At 41.1% G+C, this 21,395-nt stretch overlaps 3 protein-coding genes across 6 annotated transcripts in view; 1 reads left to right on the top strand and 2 right to left on the bottom strand.

Annotated features, from left to right (window-relative positions):
• Window positions 1–3,683, bottom strand: part of ano2b (anoctamin 2b) — a 32,367-nt gene extending 28,684 nt beyond the window's left edge. Inside the window, exons 1-2 of one of the 3 annotated variants that reach the window (XM_077544493.1) lie at window positions 3,125–3,683; window positions 341–537 (exon numbers count right to left, since the gene is read on the bottom strand). In XM_077544493.1, coding sequence (XP_077400619.1) covers window positions 341–537; window positions 3,125–3,161 — 234 coding nt within the window. In that variant the 5' untranslated portion in view covers window positions 3,162–3,683. The remainder of the gene's footprint in view (window positions 1–340; window positions 538–3,124) is intronic. The other 2 variants (XM_077544490.1, XM_077544491.1) reach the window with 2 other exon arrangements.
• A 1,484-nt stretch (window positions 3,684–5,167) lies between these two features.
• On the bottom strand, window positions 5,168–15,458 carry pik3cg (phosphatidylinositol-4,5-bisphosphate 3-kinase, catalytic subunit gamma). The gene is made up of 24 exons (XM_077545299.1): window positions 15,258–15,458; window positions 14,434–14,653; window positions 14,189–14,360; window positions 13,666–13,928; window positions 13,121–13,207; window positions 12,947–13,047; window positions 12,714–12,883; window positions 12,446–12,633; window positions 11,596–11,703; window positions 10,819–10,903; window positions 10,316–10,748; window positions 10,021–10,119; window positions 9,820–9,955; window positions 9,538–9,603; window positions 9,297–9,440; window positions 9,107–9,188; window positions 8,845–8,948; window positions 8,630–8,776; window positions 8,336–8,426; window positions 8,146–8,276; window positions 7,545–7,656; window positions 7,315–7,472; window positions 7,151–7,232; window positions 5,168–6,780 (listed from the first exon to the last, which is right to left on the bottom strand). The coding sequence occupies exons 2-24, from the start codon at window positions 14,644–14,646 to the stop codon at window positions 6,581–6,583; spliced, it is 3,372 nt and encodes a 1,123-aa protein (XP_077401425.1). The 5' UTR covers window positions 14,647–14,653; window positions 15,258–15,458; the 3' UTR covers window positions 5,168–6,580.
• A 461-nt stretch (window positions 15,459–15,919) lies between these two features.
• LOC144034952 (HMG box-containing protein 1-like) lies at window positions 15,920–21,350 on the top strand. Of its 2 annotated transcripts, none has more exons than XM_077544170.1 (13): window positions 15,920–15,951; window positions 16,679–16,785; window positions 17,321–17,389; window positions 17,477–17,639; window positions 17,808–17,877; window positions 17,968–18,079; window positions 18,315–18,403; window positions 18,504–18,660; window positions 18,737–18,881; window positions 18,952–19,070; window positions 19,189–19,348; window positions 19,420–19,561; window positions 19,641–21,350. In XM_077544170.1, exons 2-13 carry the CDS (start codon window positions 16,695–16,697, stop codon window positions 19,659–19,661), a joined length of 1,338 nt encoding a protein of 445 aa, XP_077400296.1. In that variant the 5' UTR covers window positions 15,920–15,951; window positions 16,679–16,694; the 3' UTR covers window positions 19,662–21,350. The 2 variants fall into 2 exon arrangements, with proteins under 2 accessions (XP_077400296.1, XP_077400297.1); XM_077544171.1 differs by lacking the exon at window positions 15,920–15,951 and adding an exon at window positions 15,973–16,135.
• The last annotated feature ends 45 nt before the right edge of the window (window positions 21,351–21,395 follow it).

The following is a 21,395-nucleotide window of genomic DNA, read 5'->3' as shown; positions in this document are numbered from 1 at the left end:
CCACCGGCGCTTTTGGCAATAGTGCGCGCGGCCATCTGTAAAGTGTGTGCTCTTAGCGGCCACTTCATTAGGTACACCTGTACAAGCCAATACAAGAGCTACAGCAACAATAAATGATGTTTATCGTTATGGTTGTATGCAGTGTCGCATACTGTTTCTAATAGTTTGGACCTAAATGTGGTAACTAAAATATTAGAAAAACAAAATGTACTTTATTGTTGTTGTTGTTTTAAAAGTTCCTGTCCCTTTGTCACTGTACTGTATGTACCTCACAATCAAACACATCTGGATTTTGGCCTCTTTTACTGCCACTAAATCGACCATCAGTTTGGTTAGTCACCTTAAGTAGACTTTGAGCCTCCTCATTCCAAGTATCCTCTTTGTCAGGTTCTGCTTCCGGTATGCTGTAGGACAAGAGTTCCAGGCCCACCCTGGACACATCCCTGGTCAGGTGGTAGAGGGTGTCGCTGTGGATGGATGAGGACTCACTGATGGCTGTGGCCACTGGGATGAAGCCTCGTCCGTTCCCCCGTGACTCTGCAACACAGTGGAAGAAGATTTGATTGTATTTTTATTGCAACAGTGTACATCGACATACTTGCATTATTGTAGGACTGTTCTCATGTTTGCTTGTTTTTGGTGCGGGGTGTTGAGTTTACTCTGAAAATACTTCCCACTAGGGACAAAAGACTGAAGTGAAAGAGGAGCATCTTGGATGATTCAGCTCTATTGATTCAAATGTACGCTATCGTCTCACGAATTGTCCTATCAACATCAATGTTCATGCTGGAAATACCAAACAACCATATGTAAGTGTTTCAAATACAAAAATTACATTCTACGATTTTTAATCACATTCTTTTTTTAATGCAATTTTTTTTTAAATCAAGTCTTCTATTCTTATAAATATAACAATGCACAGTTGTGACTGATACTTACACACTTATCACCTTATTTAACGACACGGGGAAGGGAAATTGGTCACGTTATGCTGTATAATTAAGCAGCATATTATGGATCATGTGCAAACGTATCAGGCCATCTTTGGATATGAAAAGTCTAGATCCCTGTCTAAATCGCACAGTCCAGAAAGGAGGTAAAAATAAACAACTGATAATATGAATTATGTTAAAATAAACATTTAAAAATGTCAGGAAAAGCCTACTAGAGCCACTGAACTGTATTTGGAGTTCATGAGAGGCACTTTAAATGGTAGCAGATGTGTGCTGACTCCTATTTAACTTGTGCGTAAATGTGATTGATTAATTTTGATAAGGTCCACATGCCCAATTTCTATGGCTTCTTTCTTCTTTCTTTTAATAATAAGGTTATAACGGGTGGTTATTTAGGGATACAGGCATCTGTAGCCATAGTAACAAACCAGGCTTCTTACTGTGCTCTCATTTCAGTACAGCGGACAGCTCACTCTAGCATTGAGTCTTTTTTTTCCCCGCAGCTCAACGTATACTATATGCAAATGAAGAGGTCAAGATGACTTTTTTTTTGTGTGCGCATTCCATGGCAGCAGTTGTATTTGGCTCATTTGATAGTGGTACCCTGCCTGGGGTTAGACTGTAGAAGGAGGTCTCGCAACTGGAGGGTCGCCAGTTTGAAATGCTGGAGGACAAGCTGAGAGAAAATCCCTCGTGCATATGTTTATGACACGGGATATGTGTCAAGAGCGATATTTACGCAAAGAAGCACATGATCCAGTGCTTGTGCTTTTATGTAATCAGATTTGACGATTACATAGTTGGAGATGCATTAATCTCGATTGGATTGGCATTTTGTTGAGCTTTTCTCTCTCTCTCTCTCTCTCTCTCTCAGGAGCTATTAAAAAACATACAGTACGGTAATGTATATTTGAGTTTATGGTAGTTAGGATCTGCTTCAAGAAAACTTTTTGGGGAGTCGACATATCTTATGTGCTTTGGAAGCACATCACTGTTTTACCTCCTACAGTGGATATAAAAAAAAATGACACCAAGATAAATCAGAAACCTTTTCCACCATTAATGGAACCTATAAAGCGCACAACAACAACAAAAAACCCAAATCTTTTCAAGAGGGGTAGTAACGCAGATCCTCTTACTACTGGGGATTCAGAATTAACCAATCACATGCAGACTCATGTTAAATGGGAGTCAACACACACCTGCCACTATTTAAAGTGTCTCTGATTAACCCCAAACAAAATTCAGGTGCTCTAGTAGGCTTTTCCTCATGCTTTGGGGCTGCTTTCTTCAGCTGGAACTGGGGCCTTATACATGGTGGAGGGAATTATGAACATTTGTACGAGAAAGTAAAAAAAAATAAAACTGTCAAGAAAAGCCTATTAGTACAGCTGAACTTTATTTGGTTTTAATAAGAGGTACTGCAAATGGCGACATGTGTATACTAACTCCCATTTAACGTGAGTTTGAATATGATTAGTAAATTCTGAACACTGGCACATATACAGTAACTAGTTATGAGGGTGTGCACACTTGTGCAACCATATCATCTCCGTTTTTATTTCCACTCAGAAAAAAAATATGTTATACAGCTTATAGAACATATTAATGGAGGGAAAATTATTCATCTTGTTTCATTGTTTATGTCACAAAAAAAATGTCAGCTGCACGGGTTGTGTAGACTTTTTATATCCACTGAATATGCATTTGTAGAATACAACAGCACATTAACTAACTTGAAGTTACTTCCTCGCTCTTTCTCTCTCTCTTTTTTAAACACTGGGCAACATCAAGAACTGTCATAAGAAACATATTAATAACTGGGGGGGAAAAAAAATAATGGCCTGCTTGACAAATGATTTTTACTGTGACAATCAATGACCGGATAAAAACTGAGCCAAGACTTGCTTTTGGTCCCGTGTCCAATGTTGGTCGACCAATAATATCATTGTTTTTCACCCCGAGTGGCTTCCTCACCTCAACTACAGCACAATAACATCGACGGAGATTAGTCTTATTGCTAGGAAACACACACTAAACATAAACAGGAAGTCCACTTACGTCTCAACACATGTACGCATATGACAGAAGTCTGGTGGTGATTGCCTTGCAAAGCCTGCACACGTCTTTTCTCCACAGAGGCCTAGCCAACATGTTACTGTGACACTCACCTGTCCAGGTAAAGGGGGGCGATCGGCCCAAAGCCATCCTCCGTCGACTCCCAGCTCGACAACTCAGTCAGTCAGTCGGGCATGTTGTTGCCAGCAGGTGAGAGGACAGCCAGTAACTCAGCAGTGCAATCCTCAAATCAGTGGAAGATTAGCTTTGCCGGGATTACTCCAACTGGCCCAGTGGATGAACGGCAGGAGGGGACAAGCGCCAGGCTGACAACCATGCAGAGACAAGCAAAGATTATGGGACCCTCTAATGTGCATTAATTACTTGGCCTTCTGTTGATGTGTACAACTGCCGAGAGGGCTACTTACTTACGGATTAGGACTGAGATGGCGTTCCCATGTAAATTAAACACACACAGAGGGTCAACTTGATGCAAGTCGACAAGTATCAACAGTCTCAAAGATGCAAAATACATTATGTTGTCAAATGTTTCAATCTTAATCACCCTAACCTGCTGTATATTTACTTCAAAAGAGCACACGATATCAAGAAAAATGTCTGAATAAGCAGTCATTTTTAGAAAAAAGTGGAGGATTTAAAATTGAACCTTGGGGGACACCAACAGCAGGACATCCATTTATTAAAATTGTGACTCAAGGCACCTTGTTCTATTGATCAATAATTATTTCCCACTTCATCCCAGCCTAGTTATTTAACCATCCAACATACACACGGGCACACTCTCATGCACCCAGACATTCTGTCAGCAAGGGTATCTGATGTGGCACCGTGACCAGCACGCACACGCACACACACACACACACACACACACACACACGCACACACACACACACACACACCCCTCCATGTTCAATATCCAATTACAGCTGGTTCAGATATATTCAGGACATTAAATTTTAAGTATTAATGGCTATATGTAGTAATTGAGGATGCCTCTCAAAAGGTCATGGATGTTTTCCTCCAAATATTGTCCAAGACATTTTTGCCTATTAAAAAAACGTATGGGACTTATAGCCCAAGACATGTTGGCGTTGGATCACAAGTATTTTATTTATATCACTACCAAATGATAATTGCAGAAAGAAAACATCTTTTGGCAAACTGCTAGATGAGAGGTGTGTGGGTGTGTTTTAATTAGATATGACTGACAGTTACCATGGCAACATACAGCAGGAAAGCCCCTTGCTTCTGTCAAAATATTCCACAAAAATAACATCTCTCACTTGCAGCGAATGAGAGAAGACCGCTGCTTATGTAGGTAGCTTTCTGAGAAAATAGGATTCTGAGGCCTGTCGCATTTAGAAGAAGAATCTACTGGAAAACAAGAAAAAATAATTTATCATCAAATCGCAGCCTTTCATAAACGCAATTGACAACGACAGCACTAGATGGCAGTCAAACACAAAAAGGAGCTACAGAGTCATGTTTGAGTTTTGTCTCAAATTTGTACAACACGACCATAACCCATCACAAATACTACTGGACATGTTATGACAACTATACACATGGATGCCCTAACATCTGCCATGTACATTTCACATTGCTATTATCTTCAAACAAATACGTACATCTCATTTAACATAAATAGAGGTGCATCACACACCCACGGGTCATTATCATATGCATTGATGTCAAGAATATGTTATGTTCATTTATATCCACGCATGCTAATTGGCACACATTACACGTTTGTGTGGGTTCTTTTACACAAATTCAGGTTTATAAAGCGCAAGTCAAGCATGAACATGGCCAATGGTTTTAAAACAAATAGTTGTGCAAATTCATTGGAAACAGACAGACACGGGCATGACTCACATACCAACATGCACACACACGCACGCGCGCGCGCACACACACACACACACACGGAACAAGCAAACTCCCTTGCTGTCTGATCTGGTTCAGAAGTTCCTGGAAAGGAACTCCTTAGTTGACAAGGTTATTAACACGTGTGCGCACGCACACACACACACACACGCACGCGCACACCATTTCACTCTATTTTAATGCAGTATTTTGGAAGCGAAGCCACCCAAAATAAACAATTTTTAACTGTAAGCATGTTTGAGAAAAGATTTTCACAATTTGGATTTATTGAAGAATTGTCTGCATTGCACTTAATAGATTTTTTCTCTCCTCTTTCTGCTGTTGCAATGAGGAATAAGAACGCATAAAACATTTCTCTAAGTACAAATGCTGAAGAACAAAGCTTTTTTCCCCTCTCCGCATTTCCATTCACATTTCTGTGTGTTCAGTGAATTACTTCAGCCTCCACACGATTCACGAAGGCGTGCTAAAAAGCTTTAAGGAGCCATAAAGAGCTGAGGAACGAGGGGGCTTTTTTTCCTTTTCTGACGAATCCATTTACAGTTCAAAGGCACAGTGAGAAGACGAAACAAGAACAAAGGGTGTCAGTCTTGTCCACCTGCACCCACTCATCTCCTGAGACAATAATGTCAATAATTAAGATGGAAAGAGATGGGAGGAATGATGACAGGGTGGGAGATATGATTTTGTGTCCCCCACACAAAAGGCCTGTCGTATGTCACAGTGCGTCCTCTTGTGGTGGAAATTTATACTATAAATCAAATCAACTCTGAACCCGTGAAAATCAAGAAATATAAAGACACCAGTGACACATGGTGAGGCACCAACAATCACATTCACAAATTTATCAGCCAAACAGAGTAGCGCATTTGCCATGAAATTAGCAGCTTGACATTAAAATCTGGAATTTCTGACCTGATGTCCAAAGTAGGTTGTTGACCTCCGTTGTTTTTATGTAATCAGTAAAACTAAATATCTAATCTATCTAATACACTAATATTATTACAAATAATATAATAATAATACAAACAGACAATAGTGAAGAGAGATAGGAAATGGCACTTGCCAGTTACAAGCCTGCTCAATCAAATTATGCATTAAGATTGGGCAATCAATGATTCAAAAAGAATAATAACTAAAATTGAAAATAATTGTATTCATTTATTTTACTATTCATGATGCAGGTGAGGCTCTGCCTACCTAAGTGCACAATCCCTGAGAGACCATATAATATTTTTTTTTAAACCCAAGTAAAAAAAATAATAATAATTTTAAACACATTCTATGCCATATTTGAACACCCAAAAAATCTAATACTGTACTGTAATAAGTGCTTTGTGCCATAAACACCACTAGATGACAGTAATGCCTAAGGTATGGAGTTCAATAGGTGGTGGTTTGGGAGAGAACAGAAATAAAGGTTGATGAAAAATCCTATTAAATTAACTCGCTATAAACAATAATAAAGCTAAGATTTATGCGACAGACAAGTGCATATGTTCAAAAACAGCTGGTGTCTGCTGCATAAAAGAATCACATGTAATTCAGCATGTCATCATTACTATAAAAACTATTGTTTTAGCAGAACCCGATCACACTTTGTTCTTTTTGGATTGTCCTTCACACATCTTGTCTATTTTTTTCCTCGTGGTGATTGACCCTCATGTGGAGCGTTTCTCCACCCCCTGCTTGATCCCGAGTACCAGGTGAACAAACCAGTTTATCTGCACCATCCAGCCTTTCTCCCGGCAAATCTCAATTTGGTCCAGGAGGTGGCGCTGCGCGTCGTCCTCGCTGCGGCCGACGGTGAGCGCCTCGCGGATGTACTCAATGTCTTCCTTGCTGGTCAGCTGGGGCATTCCTAGTATGAGACAAGAAAAAGTGTTTAACTACAACTACTACTACTATTACTACTACTACTACTACTACTACATAGTGTAATTAAAAAAAAAAAAAAAAAAGTAATCAAAGTGCCTGAAAAGTGTTTATAATTGCCTAGATTTTAAATCATATGATGCCAAAAATAATAATATAAATTTCAAACTTATCTTACAAGATTAACAATTTAAAAAAACTGGTGAATTTGTATGTTAGCTTAATGCTAATACATAATAGGAAACGTCATAGAGACGGAAAACAAACAATATTACTGCAGCTTAGGATGCCTATTGAATTAAATCATGAGGTATAAAACTGTTTATTTCTTGACATTGTCCGGAAGGACATCTTACCAGTCATTAGCATCATGGAGAAAAGGATGATGAGCAAGTTCGTGTGGTGCCGGAGCGCGAGGTAAGCTTTCACGCACACATCCTTATACAGAGATTAAAGGAGCATGTAATAAGAGTACATACAGCACATGTGTGACATGAGAAATTCATTCCGGTTTAAGCACCTGGAATTTCTGGAAGTGGGGACTGCTTTTCTTTCCTGACGTTCCCATGACATACAGGAAATCTGGCGTGAGCACAAAGGGAACCCACTCCTTACTGATTCCCATGAAGCTCTTGTAGTTCCCCAGAATGTGACCAAAGTCGATGTGGAAGAGATTCCCTGAGGCAGCGCAAATATTTTCCTTGTCATGTACATACTGGGAATGTGAAAGCGAAAGACGAGCGTGGTTACCAGATTCAGTGATCATGATGTTGTCGTTGTGCCGATCGCCGATGCCCAGGACGTAGGTGGCCACACAGTAACCGCCACAGGAATACAAAAACCTTTCCACGGCCTGCTGAAACTGGAAACACAACTTGGGTCACATGCAGTAAAAACACTTCCTTTTGGTGGGCTAAGAAATTCACTGGAATTGCCACATTATCTTTTAGAATCATAATTCAAGTTCATACAACACATGTATAAGTTAGTGCAGGTGACAAGTCTAAAAGTAGCATATGAGCATTGTGTGACAGGAAACCACTAAGCTCGCGTCCTTTTCCTGTCTGCCGTTTTTGCTACTTCCTTTTAACACTGACATGAAAACAAAAACACTTAAAAGCGTTTTCAAATCCTTTAATACAGAGGTGGGCATCGAGGGCCGAAGTCCTGCAGGTTTTGCATGTTGCCCTTCTTCAACACAGCTGATATATGATCAGCTCATCAGGAAGCTCTGCATTAACCTGATAACGATCCTGTTGATTGGAATCAGCTTGTGTTGGAAGCGAGAAACTTCCAAAACCTGCAGGACTCCGGCCCTGAGGACCGAGATTGCCCACCTCTGCTTTAATACCTTGTCTTCCCCCACACACTTGTCCCGCAGCCACTGATGCAGGATTTCGTCTTTGAAGGCCCCGGTGCTTCCGACGACGCTCTGCTGGATGTTAGCGATGGTGGTGGCGTCCTTCACGATCTCTATCATACCTGAAAGACAATTTGGGGATGAAATATGGAATGAAAAAAGGGGCCGCTATGTGACGGACCTATCCTGTTTCCGGTAGAGATGCAGCCGTAAGGCAACAGGCAGAGATCTAGAGATTCAGTCTCCCAGATGGACTGCATGATCAGCAGAATCTGTCAGGAAAAAAAAAAAAAAACACAAAACATTTTTAACAGTTTTACATACTATTGCAATGATGTGTTTCGTTAAAAACTTATGACACCCAAAATCAATATATATATAGTGTACTACTCAACATGTATTTATTTGCCCAATGCAAGATGACAATCCAGATGTATGTGTGAAATGAAGTGTGAAGTGTGAGACTGTCCGCCACCTGCAGGATGAGCATGTCCTGTCTGAGGTCGTCCCCATGTTTAAAAATGATACCAATGGGGTCCTTGGACAGGGTGGTGGGATCAGCCCTTTTAAACTGCAGCCACAGAGGCTTCTTCTTGGACGCCATCACTTTGCACTGCTCAATCTGAGCCCAGAAAATAAACTTTCAGGTAGGAATTACATGAGAGTCTCTACAGTGTGCGTCTGAGTTACCAGCAGGCTTCCAGCTCTTAGTCCGGGATCATAAGGGACCCTGAAACCCTGTGGAAGACCGGACAACTGGAGTGTCTCCAGCTTCTGACGCATCTGGCACACCACTGAAAGGCAAACACTTTAGTTTACAGCACTTGATGTCATCTTTTTTTGGAATACGGGTGTAACATGACAAAATGGGGAATGTGGACACTTTCGGGATGTACATACAAAGTATAAGTTAGGAAATAGTACATTTTTAAAACTAAGAGTCCACGTTCACCTTGAGGTGTGACGTCATACTTGTCTGGAGACATGGTTTTGATCTCTCGGGTGACTTTCTGCAGAGCCTCGGTCACCTCCACCTGCAAACCGTTGATGGTATTGACTCATTCAGTGCTATCCCAGTAAAAATGGATCTTTGACGTTGTTTAGTGATACCCTTCGTAGGGATATCGCAAATACGTTTTCACCTGTTTCCCGAAATCTTGCAGCATGGCCTCGCCGCACCCTCGCAGGTAGGCTTCCAGCAGGACCGCAAACCTCTGCTGGTAATGCTTGGATTGGGCGATTTCACTGCGTAGGAACCAGAAGAGGAAATGGCCGATGCGCTTACTCTGAAACGCAAAAATAGAGACGATGCAAGATATTTTTTTTTTACCAAACATTGTAGCAGATGACAGCAATATGTGATGCACTTTTCATACTGCTTACCCGCAGAGCTCTCTTGAGCAGGAACCTGACAAGGGCGCTGTCATGGTAGGGCTCAAACTTGACTGCCTGCATACACACACACATATATGGCAATAGTAATGTAAAATCAATTTAGCTTCAAAATGACTGTGACTATGAATGTGTCTGCGTGAAAGAACACACACACTTACCCTGTTTACATATTACAAAATCACATGGTTTTTGAAAGCCTGATTTAAGAGGCTGCTGGGCTGTAACAATAAAAGTTCCTGTGTGTTGTTGCGATATTGGTGGTAAACAGACCTGGACAAGCTGCAGAAGGTATCGCAGCACGTCGTCGTCCTCCAATGTCTCCAACTTCCTCACAGCTATGGAGCGGACTTGAGCGTCAGAGTAATGGCAGTCGAGCAGCTGCATGGCCAAGCCCACGTCCAAAACACTGACCAACAACAACAGGAATAGTAAGAAACCATTTACCAACATTAAGAGTGGAAATGTTCTTACCTGCTGTCCCATGCAGTGCAGCGCTCCAACAGCCGGTGGGTAGCCAGGGCGTCTTCCTGTTTCCCCCACCTGACTGATGATAGCAGCTTTGGATAGGCCCTGACAGGGAGAGCGTGTAAAGTTTGTTTTCCTTGTGCAAAATTAGATAAAGTCTACACACCCGTTAGAATGGATAATGTGACTTACATGCATGATACTTAAAAAAAAATAAATAAATCTTCTGAGAGCCAAAATAAAATATTTTTTGAACAGGGGTGTGTAGACTTTTTATAATATGTTTCACCATCCAAGTTACCTGGGGTCACGCATGCACTCGTGTCGGAAATGCCAGAGCAGCTCTTTGTCCTCAGGACTCAATGGATGCAAGGGGTCGGTAGCCACAATGGCGCCAAACTGTTTCTTCAGGTGGTTTGGCATCTCCCTTTGACCTCGCTCGCATCCCTCAGGATCCTCCGCTGCCGAAGCGCCATCCCGACTCAGATCGCGGCTCTTGGGAAGCACCACGGGGTAGCAGTACTTATCCAGCAAGATGGCGATGGCCATCGACGAAGCCTTGTCCGGGTTGGTGGCCGACGTCAGCTTGTCGGCATTGATGCTGCTGCTGCTGCTCTCCTCGCTCTTCTCGGGCATCTTCCACATGTGCAGGACGAACTCCCCCTGGCGCAGCAGCGAGCGGTGGTCTATCAGCAGCAGGTTGACGTAGTACAAGAGGCGGTTCTTCGCCTTGCCTTAAGAAACGGCAGCAGAAGAGGTGAGGCTCGCTTTGTGGAGGTTGGGCCGAATTTGAGGCGAACTTACCGTCGTGACTTCCGCCTCCTGATGTGTTATCCTGGTAGGAAGATCCTTTTGAGGTTGGGGTCTGGGGTTGTTTCCTGCACACCACCTGGGAAGGAAGTGATATGCTGTAATATATTCACCACATTATTACAGTGATCCCTCATTCGTTCCAGGAGTTCTATAATCTATAATGTAGTATAGACAGACCATATTAAAAAAAAAAAAAAAAATTATGTTTATGAATACAGGGTTTCTGTAGGTATCAGCATGTCTAATTAAATGCTGTCTTTAATGCAACTTGTATGTATATATATTATACATACATACAATTTTTTTATTATTAACTGTATGATTTCCATAGTTAACTTGCGTTTAATCGCAAATTATATCTGTTCTTAATGTACAATAAAATATTTTTTTTCAAGTTTTTCCATACTCTTCTATACAAGTATGGTTATCAAATACAAATGTGGTCAACCATTGATACAGTAATTGTATAGTAAGTAATTAATAGTTATTTGAAGTTAACAGTTAAAAGGAGTGTAAATAATTGAGTCGTACATTTGTATTGAGGTTTCTGCCACTAGGTGGGATTAGAGTTTCATGTTGGACGGTGCTGACAGGAAAAGTATGTTTTTCTTTTATCATTCATCACACAGAAAGGCCAGAGCCCAGATTTGAACTACCAACCTCAGAACTACGAGACGGATGTGCCATTCTTTCAATCATGGTGCAGAATACAAATATACAGGCTCAAAAATTATAATGTTTTTTTTTTCTAAGTCAATTAATCCTTACCTGGAGGTTGAGTCTGGATCCTTTTGGCAGGTCCTTGATTTTAATGTTAAACTCTAACCAGCAGTTCCACAACACTTCCTCATTAAAGGCTTTGGGAGTCGTCCGCTCCTGTAGTACAAAATGTAGTCTTTATATTCTTTCCTAAAAGAAACCCTGACTGTAATGACAAGTTTGCTCTATATCATCTATTTGGTTGTTACTAACATAACGATGAGATGCATTTTTCAAAAATCACTTCCAGTTTAATACATTTTCTAGAAACTTTATTTGGACGTACGCCGCCATTGTTATTTACGTTGCAACACATTCAGTGCGTACTGACGTAGAATGGCGGCTGGCTCTCATGTGAAACGCCTATAAAGAAAGCAAGGTAAGTCTCCGTAACGTTCCTAAAGAGACGATCAAAACTCTTGAATGCGTCCGGTGAATGACGAGAGCACAGCGTGGGGGGGAGGGCGACTCTCCTGATCGCATGTTGTTTCTTTAGGAACGCTACGAGGCTTATCTTGCTTTCTTTATGAGAGCCAGCCGCCATTTACGTCACTATGCACTGAATGCGTTGCAACGTAAATAACAATGGCGGTGTACGTCCAAATAAAGTTTCTACAAAATGTATTAAACTGGAAATTATTTTTGAAAAATGAATCTCATAGCTATGTTTGTAACAACCAAATAAATAATATAGAGCAAACTTGTCATTACAGCTGGGTTTCCTTTTAATGCTTAAATTAATTAATTTCAACTTTCTCTTTCAGATTTAAAAAAATAAATGATTAAGATATTTGCTTTGTGTTGGCCAGGAACAATACACAGCACATCTGTCATTTATGGATTGCTGTATTTTATCTACCTGGGCAAGAAGCTGCTGACTGTGGAAGATGCTGGCCTCAATGAACACGACATAATCGGGAATTTTGGGAAGAGTTGGGATGTCGATTCCCAGCACCTTCACCCGGAGCTTCCTATTGCAATCCCACATGGACACGGTGAACACTCGCTCATGGTCCTTCTCATCGATGGTCAGCTGCTCATGCGTGCCTGGGGTGATGCAAAAATCGGACAATAACACCAAATAACTGGCCGTCACTCTAACATTGAGAACTGTAAAAAAAGATTACCTGCAACACCAGTGCAATCGTCCACTTGGGCCCAATCCTCTTCATGGACCAGATCCAGTTCAGGATCCGGCAGCGTCTCCAGAGCCAAGTGGATCTCCTCACCATTCTTCAGACACTGACGGATCCAGTTGAAGTTGTGCAGTGGTTTCTCTCCATACAGGTACTCCTCCCTGTTCAATCAAACCAACTCATCTGATCCCACCAACTTCATAGCTGACTTGATTTGAACAAACCTTCCACACACGCGCAGCACAAAGTCCGTTTCGCACGTGCTGTCAGGGATGCCCAGCAAGCCTCTTTTGTTTGCCGTTTTGGAGAAGAAGCTCGACAAAACCTGCATGGGACAAATAAGAATGTTAGATATCACAAAGCAAATCGAGAGCTTGAAGCACAACACTCTATTGTACCTGTGCTGGTGTGTCGTCAATGGACACCTTGATGGTCTGACTGGCTGTGCGGATGTGGATGACCACGAGGATGTGGCCGTTGCTGACCTGAGAAGATGAACAGAGCAGCCCAATAATATTAGAGAAACACAGTTTTAATGGAACCACAGCATCTGTACAGTCAAGATAAGATATGACTCATCTTTGAGGGAAACTAGAAGCTCTTACTTCCTCATAAAATGGGACCCATTAACCAATCGCGTATTCTTAGACCAAAGAACAGTTGAATTGTTTATAAGGAACTATTTGAATTTCTTTTCAGGCTGCATGATTTGAAAAGAAGGATTTAAAATGGAAATAGTTCAATAAGTGACAGTACGTATTAAGTAACATTGAAATATTTTTAGTGACTGTTTAAATCTGGACTGCAACTTATTTCAACTCTCTTGGATTTTTGGCCTTTTTAACTGCCGCTTCTCTTGCCCCTGCAACCCTAATAAGGACATGCATTATGCCATATGGAGCCTCGTGCCATTAAAATATCAACCCCCGAAATTTTAACATACCTTCCCCAGCAGGTGCTCCAGCAGCGGCTTGTGTGTCACCCATGGGTCCATGGAGTAGAGCTTTGCGTCGCGGTCCGAGAGCTCGATGCGTCGCGGCGTCAGCAGCTTCCTGCGCGTGAACTCCAGCTCGTCGTCGTGCACGTTACTGACGTCGGTGACATCGTAACCGATCAGGTAGTTTAAGTAACGCTGATACTGAAGCGTCTCGTCCGAGGGCTGCGGACGAGGAACCAGCTTGATCCGGCCAACGTCCTTCTTCAAGGCTTTGAAATAAATTGAAAAGATCCTTGTTTCATCTTGCAGTGATCCCCAACTGCTTTGGGTGAATTATCCATGTACAACATTTAATGCATCTTTTTTTAGTCAGTCAATGCTAGCGACACATACTGTAGTGACAACCAGAGCAACTCAACGCTCTTCCGCAAGATGGCAGAAGGTGCAATTAACCTGTTCATTTATAATACGTGCCTTGGATCAACCACGGTTGGGAATTACTGCTGTTGACAGGAAGTTGCAAACCAACCTCTCCAGTAGCGTACGCAGTCCAGCGTCTGGAATACTTGGTGCTTGTCGTAAATCTCGTATGTGTTGCCTTTCTTCTGGTAAAGCAGGATGCAGTGGTCAGGAGAAAACCGCTGGTAGAATTCCGGACAGAGGTTGGACGTCGCCGCATTGAGCCACACCTGAGCCTTCACCTGAGAACAGATATCTTCAAAGTCAACTCAAGACATTGACACTTGTGTGGACAATTAAATAACAATGAGCAACCTGTTCCACTGTCCAGTTTCCTGCAACCTCCAGTTGCAGCAAGTCAGGGCAGTCGCCGCCCCGCGCCGCTGTCGGGAGAACAAACTCCACAGCAACGTGATCCATGGAGGCGCAGGAGGACGACATGATGGCTTTCCTTCGTCTCCGCCGGCTGCTGTCTTCTCGCAACACCACTCGCTCTTCGTCGCTCACCTGGATCGGCTGCTCGTCCATCGCCTAGCTTGAGAAACAATAGAATGGGACACGCCAACTTTGAGTGGAATCATTTTCACATTGTTTTCTGTATGACGAGAAAGGATCCCAGGTCAATAAAAGTAAGGGTCTAGCCACAACCCAGACCTAAATCCATTTGGAAAGCTATGGATGGGGGTGCCCTAAAGGGGGATATGCAAAGGAAATACAACTGCCCTCACAATCTTTTAAGATTTGGAGCACTTAATCAATGAAACGGTATAAAATGCACCAACTATAGTCAGAAAATGTCTAAGAAAAACAACTGGAAACTAAAATATATCTGTTAAAAGCTGTGTTGCCATTTATTTTAATAAACAGGATGTAATGACTGGATTTGTTTTTCTTTTTTCTACAGAAAACAGGAAGCCAAGTAGATAGTACTACAACGCTACACAAAATGACTCTGCGTTGGCACGTTTGCTTTAAGTATTTAGACATTTACGGTGAATATGTCAAACACATATGTCACGAAATAACTATTTGGGAACAATATGAGACCGGACGGCACAACTTCAGCGGAAGCGACACACAAGAAGGGTGCCCTGTAACGGTACAAGTGACAGAAAGTCTCGACGGAAAACTGAACTCACCAACAAACGCGTAGGGTGATGACACCCGCAGCACAAAACCCAAGTTTCAGCATTTAAATGGGGTGAATACGGGACATTACTGAGAGAGAGGGAAAAAAACTTTTAAAAGATTCCACAACGTTGCCTCGCTGCCTGGGTAAAAAGTTGATGTGCCAAAATTGCAAGAAGAGTTATCCCCATCCGGTTACTCCTTCAAAATAAGGTGTCATTAGGAAACAAGTTGGTCCAAGAGTGAATTACTGCTGTCTGAAGCTTTATATGTTTGCTGCTCTCTAGCGGCCGAGTTCGGTAACGGGATGGTTATTGTGTTTTTCTTTATTAGGAACATAACGAATTGGATACATTACATTAAAATTAGCATAAATTCTATCTCGACCTTTTTTATATTTAATAATCGGGAGAATATTTTTTGAAATGTTCTACCTAACAATTTAATGAATTGATTGCAATAACATACAAAAAAACTTTGAATACTGCAAATAAGACAGAAAAAACAATATTCTTGAATAATGAAACATAAATTGTTTTATCATCGTAATCTTTTATTTCATTTTAACGCAGAGCCATCTGCAAATAACTTCGATGAGGATGAGGCTGCTAATAGTTTTTGATTGACAGTAGGTTGGGCCAATAGGATCGGTGAGGATGATGTTTTTATACCAACCTACTTTTCCCGTACAAGGCCACTGTTTGGGTGAGTAAAGAGAAAGTTCATTAAAACTTTTCCGCGTTTTAAAGCGTCGAATTCGAAAAGCGACCGCACCAGTGTATCGAATATGCTCTAAACTTGGAAAATACGAGACAACGTTGAGATGACGAGGCCTGTCGTTTTCACAAATACGAGCTCCGCTGATCGTTCTGAAAGCTTCATTGTTGACGTTAGTTGTTTTTGTTGAAACGGACCTTTCCCCTAAACCCTTTCGACGGATTATTATATTTGTTCGTGATTTCTCAACACGGACATTTTTTTTATATGAATAGATACTATTCATACACACATCTCTCTCGTATACGTCGACAGAAATCCACATTTTAATAGCACTTTCGTGTAGCGACCGATCAAACTGCTTCTTCTTGTGCTTACATCTCACAAATAGGATTCTTTGAACAAAATGAAGTCTGAATAAATGATTTAACAACATATTGCGATTTTCTCCTCGTTTGTTTGTCGCCGTCATTCACAGCGTTGAATGAATGGGTCGTTACGCGCATGCGCGCACGCTCTCGAACTTTATAAACAAGAGGCTGTCACATGACGTATTGTGCAACACTGGAAAGAACGTATGATTTTACTTTTTGGTTGGGCTAGCTAAAATTATTAAATGATTATTTAAGGAATTAAAAAAATGAAATTCAACTAGTGGAAAGGCGTGTTTCTGTTCGCGTGACATTTACATTTCTAATTACATCCTATGTTTCAGTTCACAACTTGACATCATGATGTGGGAGGTGGTGATCCCAAAAAGCCTGTCTGGCGGTAACCCCAAACAACACGAGGAGACTAAAAAGTCTGATTGCGACTGCACAGGTATCCACCATCCCCATGGCAACAGTCAGGAATCACTTATCTATTAAGCCCCTTACCCTTAGACATTAGTCCTTCCAGTGTCTGTGGCGCATTGGGCAGCAAGTTTACTTCATTTCAAACTATCCATTGCAACAGATTGCATGTCAGACCATTTGACTTGCATTTCTTTCAGATCTTTGAAAGTTGCACGCCAAGTCTTTTTAGGCCATTCCAGCTTTCTCTTGTTCTGGGATCCATTTCAGGGCTATCAAGGCATTTTGATGTTCATTTATTCGCAATATATGGCCTGCCAATCTAATTATTCTTTCAGTTACTATTTCTGAGTTTTCGTTGTTAGGTGCTATTAAAAAAAATATTGATTTGTGATTCTGTCTTAAAATTTTAAATGTCTTTTAAAATTATTCTCAAGCATCTCTACTGGAATACATTGAGTTTCCTGATTATCGTTGCTGTCATCTTCCAAGTATCACTTGCATAGGTGGCATCTATTAAGCAACACTCTCAAAACCTACATTGGTGTCTTGATTTGTCACAGAAGAGATTGTGGAAGTGGATCAGGACCAATCACATGACTCATTACCTGGCCCAAGGAATATGGAATATGGTAAAAAAAAAAAAAAACACCAAGTATGACTTTTATAGTTGTACGTTGCATCATAAAGACAGAAAATTCCCTCTGCTTTTTCCTCAGCTGATCTTCCAAACCTGCAGGAGCCTCCAGAGGACAAAGAGATGACGGCGATTTATCAAATGGAGGCCGGCGCGGCAGCTGGGGACACCCGCTGGCTGACACAGCTGGCTCACATTGCCACGGGGCCTCAGAGCCCACTGCTACAGGAGTCTTCCCACAGCAGGTCTAATCACACAACGGCATACCATTTCATTTTGAAATAGCATGACTTTCTTAGATATAATCAACTACAAATAAAAGCTTGGATTTTTTTTGTGTGTGCAAAAAGTACTGAAACATACAGCATAAGTAAAGTAAGTTCAGTAAGTGTATCTTGGTTTGTCATTTTCAGTTCCTCTTCTGCCAGAAGTGATCTCCATTCTTACGCCCGGCCACCCCCTCCTAACTCCAGCAGAGGCAGAGTACAGAAAACGCCTCTCTTCACTCCCACTTGAACCCCCCATCAATGAAGCAAGTGACCCACTTCACATGTTTACTTTATGTTTACACAGACGAACAGCAAATGTAGCTCTGCGATGTCCACCAGGTCCTCAATGTCCGATGACGAGGACACAGCTTGGAGTGTCTCCTGGCCTGCCACTGCCTGGCATTGCTTTCTTAAAGGTAGCCATTTTAGTATTTAATTATGAATTCCAAACAGTTTTGAAAGGGTCTGCCAGAATGTGGAAATTTAAGATATAAGTATTCATCCAAAACCAAAACATAAATGACATTCTGGAATTAAAAATACTCTTTTTAAAATTTTTTTTATTGACAGTCATTTTATAGTTACGTTGGAACTCTTTGAATGGGTTGTCAGTACAGTGGTAGTTTCAGTGAAGCTGTTTTGTATGTGCAGGTACTCACCTGCGTTTCCATAGTGGCTTCAGTGTGGAGTGGCGTAACGTTGAGGACCTCCAGTGTGAGCAACAGTCCCTATCCTTGAAGGTAACATTAAAAAAATATATATATTTTTTAAATCCTTCGACAACAAGTATGATCAATTGCTTAGTTGACAAAAAAAAAAAAAAAAACTCCAATTTTTCAGAGTTACGGCAGTGAGGGTTTGCAGCTTGTAGCACATTCGGAATATGTGTTGTCCGGTCAGGCCATCTTGCAGCTGACCTTTGACCCTGGTGCTTGTGGTCAAAGCTTGTTAACGGCACGCTGCCAACTTGACCACCCATTCTACGTTAAAAACAAAGGTAAGTAAGCGAAGCAATTTTGTATGTCCAGTTTAGCACTTCTACAGATAGGACTTATGTGTATTTTTTTTATCAGGTTGGTCATCATTCTACCCGAGCTTGACCGTGGTGCATTATGGGATAGCGAGCTATGAAATGGAGCTAGGTAACGTGTGCCTTCCTCCGGGTCACAGAGATGCCGAACATACAGATGACTCGCTTGTCTTTGACACATTTAAAAGGTATTTCAAAGCAACATGACCTCGTGCATATATGATTGAGACAATTACAATTGTGCTTCCACTTTCTTAGTTATGATTTCACACCACTGGACTCCTCTGCGGTTTACCTGCTGAGCAGCATGGCCCGGCGGCGATATGCCTCCCAGCCCAGTGGGGGCGCTCTTTCTCCACACAGAGACACATTACAAGGTTTGACTTCCTTGAATCCTTTTATTGACAATCAACCACTAAAAAAAGGAACTTGGCATTGGTATCAAACATCTCTAAAAAGAAGAAAAAGTAGTCTGAACCCGTCTCAAACCCACAGACGCTCCCACGCCCAGCCACTCCCGCTGTCCTCACCGTGTCCGCCAAACAGGAAGTAACCACAGCACACCCAAGTGCAAGCGGCCAATGAACGCATTCATGCTTTATGCCAAGAAATTCAGGGTGCAGTACACACAGATGCACCCGGGCAAGGACAACAGGTTGGTGCGCGCCTTAACGGCGGTATCCGTGCTTGTCATGCGTGTAAAATGTGCGTGTGTGTGTGTTTCAGAGCGATCAGCGTGCTCCTTGGCGAGCACTGGAAGAAAATGCGAAGCGAAGAGCGTCGTGTGTTTACCTTGCAGGCTAAAGCACTCGCTGATGAACAGAAGAGGCTTGACCCAGACTGTTGGAAACGCAAACGCACCGACTATGTGAGGACACACACACACACACACAGTTGTACAAAGTCGCTTCGACATGATTCTAATAAATGCTTACTTTTGCCAACAGGTTTTTCAAGGAGACAAGTAAAGACAAGTGATGTAGCAGCACGTTCACAATTCACACACTCAGTTGTGCTTTAGGGGACTTCTGATGAACTGATTCCTGATCACGGGTGGGCAAACTACACTTTTTTTGGGGCCTCATCTACAGATGAAACTCTATAGAATGTTCACTTTTATAGCTTATGCTTGAATTCGGTGCTACAATAACTTACATGCTTTAAAAAAAAAAATCAGGATGACTTCACATGTTCAGCATTAAGGAGAATATGCGTGAAGCTAACATGTTTTTTTTTAGGTTTATCCCCATCAAGGCTGGGCAAAATTCAATTAAAAAATAACCCCTAAAATTCCAATTCAGTTCTTGAATTTGAATTGAGGTGGCAAAAAAAAGTAGAATTCAAATTTGAATTGTACTTCGGACAATGGAAATTCAAAGAAATTCACGATGCAAAATTAAAGTGTATTTAACGTGAAGCAGCCAATATACAACATGAATTTCGCTCGACGAACGACAAATACTAAACTGGATGTCGCCCCCCTAATTCATTAATTGAATTGAATTCTGAAATTCTGAATTTTGCCTAACTTTGATGACAATTGATAATTCTATTTTCTTGCACTATGCTTAAAAGCAGGTGTTTCCCCCCTCTTTCCCCCACAAAGTAGCTAGTTATAAAGTTTATGTTAATTCTAATATTTGTTTTTAAGTAAACCTATACTATAACACATAGGGGTGTTAGAAAAAATCGATTCGGCAATATATCGCGATATTGCAGTGTGCAATTCTCGAATCCATTCAATATGCGGCCGAATCGATTTTTAAACATCAATTTTTTTATGGGAATATTCAACAAAACGTCTTACTTAAGGTTAGGATTTACACATTAAGCATGGAAGAATGTTATATTAATGGAACATTAAGCCTTAATATTTTATTTCAGTGCTGTTCAAACCTGAAACAGACTGCAACCTGAATTTTCAGATAAAAAAAGAAAATCATACAAATCTTACAGTGCACATGTACAAGTTTACCGATTAGTATTTTCAAAATTTGAGTTAAAAAAAAAATCGCAATAATCAATTTCTAGATTCGTATCGGGATTAATCGGTATCGAATCGTGACCTATGAATCTTGATATGAATCGAATCGCCAGGTAGTAGGCAATTCACACCCCTAATAACATAAATTGGAAGTTAATGAGCAGGTCTTTTCCAACTGCTTATTAGGGTACTTTATGTAAATAGTGTATACACTCTATATTAACCTGGTATGTCAACAAAATAAAAAGGGGGCTTAATTCAGATCTCATCTATCATTAAGTCAACAACAATAATAATATCAAAGGCTCTCCAATGTACCGTACTGTACAGTATGTGCCATAGGAAAAATAGTTCAAATGTATTTTTCATTTGCATTTTGGAATCATTTTGAGATCATCACACATAAATTGGCAACCTCATTTTATTTGATGTCTATTTCGGTGTGTTGTAAGTGATTCATCAAGGCGTGGCGTTAAAGGAATAATTGCATGGTCTGTTTTATTTCCGAGGTTTATTTATGACGCACTATATACACTTTATCATGTGTGACTGTGATACTATAATGACAAATATTTTTCATATCTTGTTTTTGGATTATTTACTGGTCTGTTCTGCCGTTTGTTGGCAATGCAATATTAAGATTGAAAATATAATAAAACACGTTACAGCTTTATTTGTCTTTAATGAGACTGCAAGGGAAGAGTTGGAGTGTACAATA

The sequence above is a fragment of the Vanacampus margaritifer genome, chromosome 15, assembly GCF_051991255.1.
Source record: "Vanacampus margaritifer isolate UIUO_Vmar chromosome 15, RoL_Vmar_1.0, whole genome shotgun sequence".
Lineage (NCBI taxonomy): Eukaryota > Metazoa > Chordata > Actinopteri > Syngnathiformes > Syngnathidae > Vanacampus > Vanacampus margaritifer.
The sequence above is the reverse complement of the archived record's forward strand: the minus strand, read 5'-3'. Positions and strand labels throughout refer to the sequence as shown.

Excerpts from the sequence above, each read along its gene's own strand:
- pik3cg (XM_077545299.1), bottom strand. The coding sequence starts at position 14,646 with ATGGACGAGCAGCCGATCCAGGTGAGCGACGAAGAGCGAGTGGTGTTG. Across the intron at positions 10,120-10,315 it reads GAGTGCATGCGTGACCCCAG|GGCCTATCCAAAGCTGCTAT; the intron begins GTAACTTGGATG and ends TCTCCCTGTCAG. Across the intron at positions 8,949-9,106 it reads GTATGACGTCACACCTCAAG|TGGTGTGCCAGATGCGTCAG; the intron begins GTGAACGTGGAC and ends TTTGCCTTTCAG.
- LOC144034952 (XM_077544170.1), top strand. The coding sequence starts at position 16,695 with ATGATGTGGGAGGTGGTGATCCCAAAAAGCCTGTCTGGCGGTAACCCC. Across the intron at positions 18,882-18,951 it reads GTCTTTGACACATTTAAAAG|TTATGATTTCACACCACTGG; the intron begins GTATTTCAAAGC and ends CCACTTTCTTAG. Across the intron at positions 19,562-19,640 it reads AACGCAAACGCACCGACTAT|GTTTTTCAAGGAGACAAGTA; the intron begins GTGAGGACACAC and ends TTTTGCCAACAG.